General features: G+C 54.1%; 1 protein-coding gene across 1 annotated transcript; it reads left to right on the forward strand.

Moving 5' to 3' along the window:
- Window positions 1-5,778: 5,778 nt before the first annotated feature.
- Window positions 5,779-11,073, forward strand: LOC306815610 (maestro heat-like repeat family member 5). Its single transcript, XM_079332181.1, has 15 exons — window positions 5,779-5,948; window positions 6,188-6,252; window positions 6,367-6,696; window positions 6,878-7,026; window positions 7,272-7,419; window positions 7,628-7,809; window positions 7,892-8,029; window positions 8,293-8,407; window positions 8,579-8,716; window positions 8,949-9,125; window positions 9,252-9,407; window positions 9,567-9,668; window positions 10,005-10,107; window positions 10,383-10,439; window positions 10,753-11,073. The coding sequence occupies exons 1-15, from the start codon at window positions 5,831-5,833 to the stop codon at window positions 10,965-10,967; spliced, it is 2,193 nt and encodes a 730-aa protein (XP_079188307.1). The 5' UTR covers window positions 5,779-5,830; the 3' UTR covers window positions 10,968-11,073.
- Window positions 11,074-11,549: the final 476 nt, after the last annotated feature.

Below are 11,549 nucleotides of genomic sequence, written 5' to 3' on the forward strand. Positions count from 1 at the left end.
TGCCCACCGGGGGTCCCTGGGGATCATCCAGCGCGGATCCTGCCATGGGGATGGAGCTGCAGCAGGGCACTGTCTTGGTTTGACAGACAGGTGTCTGCTGAGGAGCTCTGGAGCTTCTCTTGAAACGGAAAATGTAAACTCCCTCCCTCTAAATTAATATGACTTGGAAATTAAGGAGCTCCCTGGCAAAGATATGGGATTTAGAATAGCAGTTTTTCACTGGGAAAATGAAAATAAAAGTATAGTAATATCAAGACCAAAACACTGGCAAGGTCAGAATGCAGCCTGTAACCCTGTTGCTCAGGGTGTTGGTTACAGTCTGAATAATGGTACCTGTAGTTTTCTTGGAGGGACAGATGTGGTTTTGTTGAAGCAATGATTTTGGAGAAGGGTGTAGTTACTTTTTTAACATCTAGTGGTGATGAAGATAGGCCTGGTCTTCTTCTGGGAATTTAGTGGGAAAGGCTGCTCTGATGTTTCAAATTTCAGATTTTATTTAGGTAGGAAATACTTGGCTTTTCTCCTTGGCTGGGGCATCTCCCATAAGGTATAACTCCTTGTGGGGAGGAGTTCTGAGGGATGGGTCATGGAAGAGATAAGGAGCCCTGCTCCACCTGGTTTCAGCAGATGCTGATAGAATGTATACTTCTGCTTGCATCTTGCATTGCAACTTAAGACATGATCTACTCCTTATTCTATTACCATCTGCATCCTACCTTAATTAATACCTTCTTTCAACTCTGCTATATATTTTTATCCACAGTGAAACTTTACACACAGTTCTCACTTAAGATTAGGTTTTTCTGTGGTACTCAATGGGTTTCTTTATCTTTCTGCATTACCTACTAAGTGTAACTAGGTTTTTGAGCAAAAACAATTGTACGGATTGGTTTGCCTTTGCTTGAGGTGGGCCTAATCTAAACAGTCTTAAAATACCTTTTATGTGTACTACAGGGACTTTATCCCCATGCACTGTGTGCAAGGCTTCAGACTGGGCAGGACTTGCTTGAGTGATGGACTCTCAGGTGTTGACTATTTAGGTGGCTTTTGTTAAGTTCATTTCTCAATTTTTGGATGTTTCCCTGCCAAGTGCCTTTAGGGTAATTTTAAGTAGTCTGTTGTACAGTTCAACTTTCCTGGCAGCTGGTGTGTGATAAGGGATATGATCTATTTATTCAATATCCTGGTTTTTGGCTGAGGTGTTTCTAAGGCTGTTCTTGAAATGGGTCCTGTTGTCTGACGATTCTCTCAGGGGTGCTGTGTCTTTATAGGACTTGCTTTTTTGGGCTTCAGACGGTGTTTTGAGTAGTAGTGTGAGGTACAGGGTGGGTTTCTAATGATCTAGTGGTGGCTTCTACAATTGTGATCACGTAGCACTTGCCTTGGGGGGTTTGAGGCAGTGTGATGTAGTTCATTTGCTGGGCTTCTTTATACTTATATTTGGAATACTGCCCCCCATATTAGAGAGGCTTTATGGGCTTGGCTTGCTTGATTTTAGCACATGTCTTACAGTTATGGATAACTTGAGAAATGCAATTTATAGTTAAATCTGCTTTTCAGTTTTGTGCCTACTTATAGGTGGCATTTTTGCCTTGATGGCTTGAGGCAGTATGGGCCTATTGAGCTAGGAACAACTCTCCCTTATGTTGCTAATTTAAATTTATTTGTGACATCTCTATTTTTGCAGCTTGATCTACTTGCTCCTTGTTTCAGTGTTCTTTATTAGCCTGACTTTTGGGGACGTGGCCGTCTACATGATGGACTTTTACAGAGAGTTTGTCTGAGTGGCAATGTTTTTGCACTCATCAGCAGCCTCAATTGGTTTTCCTTTATGTTGCTAGCTGGCCTTTTTTTACCTTTCTAGCTAACTCCACAGAGCATTGGTTACTATTTATGATTCAGTATAAAGGTAGAGCTTTGGCCAGTTCTCTCTTTCAGCAGTGTCCAGGGCCAGCTGAATGGCTTTGAGTTCAGCAAGTGCACTTGATTCACCTTCTCCTTCAGTAGCTTGTGTGACTCGTCGTGTGGGGCTCCCTGCGGCCACTTTCCACTTCTGGTTCATCTCAACCATGAGACAGAAACTGTCAGTGACAAGAGCACAGCGTGTTTCTTGTGCTGGTAGTTGGTTGTATGGTGGAGCTTTTTAGCCTGGGTTACTTGTTTCTGCTCCTTTTTGTTAGTGAGACTAAAGTTTTTATCTTGTGTCCTGTTTTAACTGTTTTTAAAATTTCAGGGTGATTTGTGTTTCTAATCTGGCTGTGCTGTGTGATGAGAGCAATCCATGGGCTCCATGTGGTGTGGGTGGCGTGGTGGGTAGAGGAGCCTTTTCTTTAAACATCCACCCCAGCACCGGGAGTCAGGGTGCCAGGAGGAGTTGTGCTTTTGTGATAATTTCTTTTGAGGTGGCTTGAACTTTCTTATTATAGGCGGATAAGATTTTGTTGGGGTTTTGGTTTTTTTTTGGTGAGTGTAGTTTGCTTCAGACTTTCTGTAACTTTGACTCTAGAATTCTAGTGCTCGGCCTCGAGTCTCCCCAGGCACCTTCTGCTAAAGGCTCCAGGACAAGCCATTGTTCTTGGCTGCAGAGTAAAGCACATTCCTCACCTCTGGTCCTGTCCTGACTGGGCCAAGGGCACTGCATGAGCGATTTTCTGCTTGGTCTGGGTGAAGGTTTGTTGCTGTTCAGGGCCACAGCTGGAATTGTTCTTCTTAGGGTGACCAGGTAGAGAGGGCTCACAATGTGGCTGCACTCAGGAATGCATTCTCTAAAAACCTATGGCCCCTAGGAAAGCTTGTGTTTCCTTCTTGCTGGTTGGTGGAGACACTGTGATGATCTCATTGATCATTTCAGTGGGGATCTGGCTCTGTCCATCTTGCCACTCTACTCCCAGGAACTGGATCTCTCAGGCAGGTCCCTTGACTTTGCTCTTCTCAATGGGGAAGCCTCCTTCCAGCAGAATCTGGATGATCCTCTCTCCTTTCTCAAATACTTTTATTGCCCTGTTCCTCCACACAATGATGTTATTGATGTATTGCAGATGTTTTGGAGCTTTACCCTTTTCCAGTGCAGCCTGGATCAGCCCGTGGCAGATGGTGGGGCTGTGTTTCCACCCCTGGGGCAGTCGGTTCCAGGTGTGCTGCACGTCCCTCCAGGTGAAAGCAAACTGAGGCCTGCACTCTGCTGCCAAAGGAATGGAGAAAAATGCATTGGCAATGTCAATGGAGCCACTTTGCTGCCTTGGGCTCCAGCTCCTCCTGGAGATCCAGCGTGTCCGGCACGGCAGCGCTCAGCACTGGAGAATCAACGACTGGGAGAGAGAGGGGGTCTACTGACTGCTGATCAGAATCCAAATTTACTCTCAGCTACATGTGCTTATATACCATTTTTAGGAAAGCTGGTAATTTTTTACCACATTGATTGGGTTAAACATCACACAGACAAGCTTACACATTTTGCAACATTTCTATTTGATTCATTCTTCTTTCCTGTCACCAGTCTTGATCCAATCTTCATGGAGTCTTCAAAGCTCTGTTTGCTCTTGCCAAGGCATCTTGGTTATCAAGCTACTTATGCTAATTAAATCCACAGTACTCTGTCTTAGCTCCCACAGTGAAGTCCCTTCATTCAAGGCACAATAGGCTACAGTCAATTTCTATTGTCTGTCAGACTTGCCCACAGGCAAACTGGGGCTGTTGAAGGGTCAGTGGGTTTTACTGAGCACCCTTTGACTTTTTAGCCAAAATTTTATGGGTGGGGATAATGGCATCTTGATTCATCTGATGCTGATGGCTGTGTGCTGTTGAGGTATGTCCTGGGTTGACGTTGCAACGCTTTGTATCCCCAAATTGTGTGCTGTCCATTCTTGTAAGGTTTTTTTTGGCTAGTAACTTGCCAGCGCCCTCCCCCATTTGCTGCTGCCGCTGGCTGGGGGCTGAGGCGCTCCTCCCCACTGGCCCTTCCCCCTCACCCACTTGCTTTCGCTGCTTTTGCTGGCTTGGTAGCTGCTGCTCACTTGGCTTGCCCCCCCCCCCCCCCCCCCCCTTTTTGCTGCTTTTTGCATTTTTTTTTCTTCTTTGCTAGGAAATACCACCTGAACCCGACTTGGACTCCACCCAATCTGAAACACCAAGAATGTCCCAGACTCTGTCGTGGCAAGACATTCGCATTTCTGCCCTCCTCGACTTCGGAGATGCAGACGGGTGACAAATTTCTTTGCCATCCGTGGCTGTTTTTCCTGGTGTTGGGGCGCATTTCTTTTTTGTGTGTTTGATAAATAAATAAGTTTTTTCCACTTTTCCCTTGGAGGAAGATCTTCCAGAACCGGTAGTGGGAGGGGGAGGAATTCTTGGGGTTTGTTTCTGACAGGGCTCCTTTGCGAGAGTTTTTCCCCTAATTTTGTCCCAAACCAGGACAGCCTAGCAGCCTGAGCTTGCCACCGGGTAAGGCCTGGGAGCAGATCCTCCTGAGGGCCAGGTCACAGCACCTGCAGGGAACCAGGGTGTCTGCTGGAGGCTGGGAAAGCTCTGCGGAGGAATGGGGACAGCTGGGGGTTCTGTTGTGCTGTTGGGGGCTTCTGTGCAGCTGTTTTAGGGGGGTTGGTGTTGGTGGGCGTGGTGGAGAAGGAGTTGCCTGGTAGATGAGAGGTTTAGGCTGGAAGTTGAGTCAGCTTGAATGCAGCATCTCTGGTTTGGCACAGCCTTGCTTACAAAGGGCAGAAGGAATAGCTGTGATTTTTTCTATTAGTGCTCCTGATTCTCCCCCAGGGAAGAAGAGGGGAGAGCTGTACTTTATAAGCCACTTAACTATCTGTAGCAGAAGGAGGATTAGCCATTTTGCAACCTACTCATTGGTTTGGGCTAACATAGTAACATTTAGTGGACTTTGCTTCCTTGCGATCTTTTATTCCTTCACAGAATTAAGATATTATCATCTCTTCCTTGAAAACCATTTGCAGACCAAAGAAAGACCTTTTTTTTGCCTCTGTGTAGTGTTGTTTTGGAAAGTGACTCCCAAGGTATGATGTTAAGGCAAACAGTTGCTGCTTTGAGATGGGAAGCAAACTTCCAAATCCATCACATTCTCAGGCCATGCCAATGAATTTGGGAAGTTTGCAGCTTTTTGGAACTACTTGAGTTGAGCAACTGGGAAGTAAAGCTTTCCTGGATTGAGGATACTTAAATGTCATGAGCCTGCAGAGCAGGACAGCTCAGTTTGCTTATGCTCTGAGCCACTCCTAACGTTCCTGTTGTGCTGTCTTAGATATTTGGGCCAAGGGATTCCTTCCAACCTGGGCCACATTGGGAGGGCTCAGGGCGTCCCCAGAGCAGGTGGCCGTGTGTGCAAGGGCCCTTTGTGACACGCGCAGCATGGTCAACGGTGCCCAAGGATCCTTTGTGACGTGTGGTGACTCAGGAGCCGGCGGCGACTGGTCGACGCCACAGTGCTCGGAGCCCGCGCCGGGACAGGACGCGCCGGAGCAGTGCCGTGAGGAGCCCCCGCACAGCACACTCGCTCGTGCCTGACCCGGAGCACTTCCGAGGTGTTATTCCTGCAGGTGACCTCGTGGCAAGACTGTGGGACTTCGTGTCCTGTGGCCTTCCCGAGGATTTTCTTTTGCAGGTGCACTCGTGGGACTTGGTGACCTGAATCGTTTACGAGGAGTCTCCTGTCCTTGTGGCAGGAGCTCTCAGAGTGCAGGACTTGCTGTCCTGCAGCCTTCCTGAGGCTTCTTTGTCGTGGGTGTCTTTAAGGCACAACTGCACGACTTGTTGCCTCTCAGCTTTCCTCAAGACATCTCTCTGCTAGGTGCCCTCGAGGACAGACTCTGCCATGGCGGGCAGATTTCTCGGCCTATTCAAGGTGTTCAGAGGAAAAAAAAAGAAAAGCCCTGGAGTTTCCCCAGCACAACAGCCTAAAGAACTGGACCTATTTCATCCAATGCAAGACGGTGAGTGGCACAGCTGGGCCACAGGGCTGATGGCTGCTGCCAGCTTGGTCCCATCCCATCCCATCCCATCCCACTGTGTACATGGCCAGGGACAGGATGGAAGAGGGGCCGGGCAGACACACCACAGCGGCCATGCTCCATCCTCTGGGGCTGTCCCTGCCTGGGGAGCGCAGGGCTGGGCTCTGTTCTCCAGCCTCTCCCGCAGCCCCTCAGCTCTGGCTGTGCTTGCTCTTTGCCAGGTGCAGCCACGGACCGGTCTCAAGAGCAGGAACCCGCCCGTGGCAGCTTCCGCAGAACACTGAAGGTACCTGCAGCCATCTGCACCTGGGCTGGGCCTGCTGTCACTGCTCAGCCCAGCACAGCGCTTGGAGCACTCCATGGAACTTGCCTCTCTTCCCTGTCCCTTGTTCTCCTGCAGATGTTGCGAAAGTTCCTACACATTCGCCGTAGAAAGGGCAGCACCACAGCAACAGAGAGCACAGCCATGCATGACTCCAGGCTGACTGAGCTGCAGGCAGAGCCTAATGTCAGCCCAGATTCGCCTGAGTGCTCAGACGAATCTGGCACAGCAAGGAATGATGACAGGGCAAATGCTGACATGGCAGTGACTGAGGACGTGGCCATCCCAAACGCGGACACTGGAGAGACTCGGGGCATCGCAAATACTGACATCGCTCCCATTGCCACTCTGAGCCAGGAACTCATCCTGGACTATTTCAAGGACCCTTGTGTCTCACCTCAGCAGCACGTAAGCAGCCTGGGGCCAGGGCTCGAGGCCTCACAGGATTGGGTCCCCACTCACGTCACGGTCACTGAGACCCCTCAGTCTTTGAGGCCAGCACAGTGTGGCAGGGAGGGAAGCACTTCTTGGGGGGAACTGGGGAGTTGCTCCCTTGGACAGCGCTCCAAGTCTTCCCCACCCCCTCCAGGTGCCAGCCATGGTGAAAAGCATTCACCAGAGTCTCGAGTCCCACGTCACTGTGGATGCCAGGCTGCGCACTGACATTCGGAGGCTGGCTAGAGAACACCCTGCTGACGTGGTGCTGACCCTCCTGCACTGTGCCCCAACGTGTGACAGGTACGGGGCCCACGTGAGAGCTCAGGGCTCACCAGCCTTTAGGGCCCACCACCCTGTACAGCCTGTCCAATGGGCTCTGCCAGACAGGCGGAGAGCTCCAGGACCCTCAGGCCCTTCTGCTTCCTGAGCTCTGTTTCCCTCCCTGCCCCTCAGGGCCCCAGGGCTCTGTCACCTGGGCCCCACGGCTCTACAGGCTATGGTATGTGACTGAGACCCCCCCCTGACACAGAGCTCCCATCCCACAGAGCTGCTGCAAGGATGTGGACAACCATAGGCTCGTCAGGACCAGCAGTGGAGAAGGTGTTGCCAATACTGCTCTGTGTGATGGAGGATTGGCCTGTGCACAGCACGTGCACCTCTGATGGGGACAACAAAGACATTTTTGCCCTGGCTGTGAGTTTCTGGAACTGGCCTCTGCTTGCTCCCCAGCCACGTCTCCAGCAGCTCTCCATCCTCTCCGTGCCTCAGGCACTGGCCTGAAACCTGGGCTAGAGACAGGCTCAGGGGGCACCAGGCCTGCTGCTCCCCCTGCCTCTCTCCTCGGGCCCTGCCCCACGGATGCCTCGGCACTGAGCGCTGTCTCAGGCTGCTTCTTTTGCAGGCAACTCTGGTCATCTGGCTAATTGTGCCTCAGTGCCCCAAGGCAATGATCCTTTATTCCTCCCACCTCTTTGTGGCTCTGCTCTTCCACGTTGTCATCACCACACAGCAGATGCCAGAGGAAGTCGAGAACTTCTGGAGAGCATGCCAGGAGCAACATAGTCTTCCCAGCAAGCCCAACAGGTCCCAGTTGTCCTGTCCTTGCCATGCGCTTGCAGCCAGCGCCAGTGCTGCCAGTGTGACCTGGACTTTGCTCTGCACACAGGTTTGCAGTGCAGGCCATGAAGGCTCTGCTCTTCTGTCTGCAGTATGAGCCTGAGGTGATGGCCATGGAGCGCAAGCGTGGCTGGGACACGCTGCTCTGTGCTGACACCCAGCACTATGCAGCAGGTCTGCTGGCCAGGTGAGACCCCCCATTTCCCCTCTGCCCCCAACATTTGTGCTCTTTTCCCGGGGTGCCCTACACAGTCCCTGTGGTCATGGACCACAGGGCCTTATCACCAACGGACAGCCAAGCAGACTGGAAAAGGCTGGGAGAGGAGGTGCCCAGCAGGGGCAGCCTCCCAGAGTGAGCACATCCCCTCCAGGGACTGAATCTCTGTGAGTCAGCCCTGAGAGAGGTTTGCCTGCCCACCTCAGTGTCTTGGTGCCTTTTCCCCCTGCCAGGGAGATGCGCCGTGTCTCCCTCTCCTTGTGTTCTGGGATTGCACGCCGCCTGCTTGGGCAGCTCAACAGGGAAGAGCTACGCTGGGATCTGCCTTTCCTGGCATTCCTTGTGGAGGTGAGCCTGATGGCCAGTGCTGCCTCGCTGAGCTGCCTCTCAGCTGTCTGCCCTTTCCTAGACACAGCTGCCTGGGACAGTGCCCTTGCCCTGTGCTGCTGTCTGGGCCCAGCCCTGAGCGGTTCCGGGCTCCTGCTGGCTGGTCCCCTGTCACTGCCCTGTGCCTTCCAGGTCCTGGAATGCTTGGATTTGACTAAATGTGCTGACAGCATCCTTGAAATCATGTCAAGACATGTGGAGAGCAAGTGCAGGGAGAGGCGTCGCCTGGCACTCAGAGCCCTTGTGGTGCTCAGCAAGGGTCCCTCGATGGTGAGAGGGGGGCAGCAGCTGAAGTTGCGCTGGAGAAAGCAGCCCCTCAGGCTGGCTGGGCTTCAGGAGCTGAGGCAGATGCTCCCAGCTCTCCTGCCTCACCTCCCCGAGTTCTTCAGGACCAGCCTTTGGCCTCTGGGCCCTGTGGCAGCTGGGTGGGGTTGTAGTACCAGGGCAGTGGTGGTGGTGCAGCCATTCATGGCTTCACAGCACAGCCTTGTGTTCCACACAGGCCAGAAAAATGTGTAGCCTCTCTCAAAGCCTTCTGGAGCTGCTGCGTGATACAGAAGGAGAGGTGGTTGGCATGACCCTGCGCGTGTTCACAGATGTGCTCCAGGACAAAGACATCCTGATAACCAGCAGCACTGCCCTGAAGCTGGCCGAGGCACTCCTGGCACTCTTTGACAACGTAAGGCTCTGCGCTCTCAGCTACAGGCACTGGCTGCTGCTCAGAAACTTTGTGCCCTGTGGCTTATTTGAGCCATTGTTCAGGAGGCTGGAGTAGCTGGTGCCGAGGCTTTTTCCTTTCCCCCAGGACAACAGCCATGTGCAGCTACTCTCCCTTGGCCTCTTCTGCAAGGTGATGGAATTGGTAGTAGAAGAGGGGAAAAAGCCTCTTAAGTCAACTGTGTGCCAAAGCCTCCCCGCACTTTTATTCCACTGCCATGATGAAAATGGGTGTGTGGCTGAGGTGAGGACTCCTGGGCTGCTGGTGCATTGCTGGCAGGGGGCTCGGCTGCCTCCTGCTCTGGTGCCTGGCGGGCTGCAGCCTCCTGTGGGCCTTGGCACAGGGACGCGGCTCCTGTGCCCTGGGCTGCGGTGCCGTCTCCACATCTCTGCTGCTCTCCAGGCCTCTCGGGAAACGCTGCATTGTGCGACCAAATTCCTGAAGAGGAAGAATCTCGTCCAGCTGGTGAAGACAGAGAAGCTGTGGCAATTCGCTGAGCACCTGGTAAGGCCGGCCGGGAAGGCCCAGCCTCAGCCGGGAGAGCCCCCTGAGCGCGGCGCTCACTGTGTGCGGCTGCAGCTGTGGCCCTGCCCAGCGCTGCCCGCAGGGGCCGCACGGGCTGTGCTCCCGCTCCTGCGGCCCCGAGCCGGGTGCTGATGGAGCCCCGGCCCAGCGGGGCTGCGGGGAGGGCCGGCACCACGGCTCCCCGGGCAGCAGCCGGCCCTGTGCCCCTGCAGAGCCCGACCCAGCGGCTGCTGGCCACGCCTCAGAGCTCTGCGGGCAGCACTGGGCAAAGGGGCAGAGCCCGCCCTGAGCCTTCCCTCCCGCTGCTCTCCGCAGGTGGCAGAGGACAGGAGCCGAGCGGCCGAGCACCTGCGCCAGGCCCTGCCGTACCTGGACAGCCCGCAGGAGCCCCTGCGAGAGGCGGCCATCAGGTTCCTGGGTGAGCCTGGGCTCCCTCCCCGCCCCGCCGCAGCTCAGCCCCAGCCCCGGCTGCTGCCCTGGCAGCTTCTGCCATCTGTGCCTGGCACTGTGGAGCCCTGGCTGCCCTCAGGGCTGCTGCCGCCCTCCCGCAGCTGTGCCCTGGGGCGGCAGCGTGCGGCAAGGGCCTGGGCTGAGCCCTGCCGGGCCTCGAGGGCCAGTGGCCGCAGGGCTGGCAGCGCCACGGACAGGGAGCTGTGCCGCCGGGCAGAGCCGTGACGGGCTCTCTGTTCCCAGGGCTCGCCGAGCGCAGCTTGAGGGGGAAGAAGAAAGAGCTGCAGGTGCTCAGCGAGGGTGAGTGAGGGCAGCAGGCTTTTAGCGGGGGCTGCCGGGGGAGCTGCAATCCCTGGGCAGGGAGCTGCAATCCCTGGCCCAGCTGCAGAGGGCTTCGCTCCCTCTGTGGACAGGGGGTGGCGTGGATGGAGCACAGAGAGATTTCAGGGACATGGGCGGGAGGATTCATGGCCAGGACCTTGCAGCTGATCCCCTTGGCCCCTCCTCTCTTGTGGCCATGGCAAGAGCTGTCTGGGATGGCCCTGGCAGCAAGATCTCCCTGGATTCCCACAGATCCAGGCTCTGATTGTGGCTCTGTTCCTCTCTCTTCCAGCCCTTCAAGCCCTGAGGAGAGATGACAGCCCTTCCCAGACAAACACAGGAGATCAAGAGATATTCAGCGGAAGAGCTGCAGAACCATGCTCATCTGCTGCCTCAGAAGAACCAGCATCCCTTCAAGACCTCCAGATGCTGTGGAAGCTGTGGCTACCTTCAGACCAGAAGAAACCAGCTGCAGGTCCAGGCACAACTGATAATTGCCACAGCTGAGCCTGTGGGAAGTTTGCGTGGCTTCAGCAGTCTCCCTGCCATAGATAGGTCCCTCCCTCCAGCCTTCAGACCCTGCCCATCCTCTCTTCTTCCCTCCGGTATTCCTCCCTTTTGGCTGCTCTCTCCGTCCAGCCTTCAGACCCTGCCCATCCTCTCTTCTTCCCTCCGGTATTTCTCCCTTCTGACTGCTCTCCCCGTCCAGCCTTCAGACCCTGCCCATCCTCTCTTCTTCTCTCTGGTATTCCTCCCTTTTCACTGTTCTCTCCTTCCAGTCTTCAGACACTGCCCATACTCTCTTCTTCCCTCTAATATTCCTCCCTTTTGGCTGCTCTCTCTGTCCAGCCTTCAGACACTGCCAATCCTCTGTTCTTCTCTCCGGTATTCCTCCCTTTTGACTGCTCTCTCCCTCCATTCCTCAGACTGTGCCCATTCCTTTAGTTCCCCTTAGCTCATCCGTTTGCTTTGCTTTCCATCAATAAAATTTGGCATCTTCACTTTGCCTGCATCTCTGTGGAGGTCAAGCGGTGCAAATCCAGAGCCCTGGGACACACAGGCCCCGCCTGCTGTTCTGTTCCGTGCCAT

The sequence above is a fragment of the Erithacus rubecula genome (assembly GCF_903797595.1).
Source record: "Erithacus rubecula genome assembly, contig: scaffold_171_arrow_ctg1, whole genome shotgun sequence".
NCBI lineage: Eukaryota > Metazoa > Chordata > Aves > Passeriformes > Muscicapidae > Erithacus > Erithacus rubecula.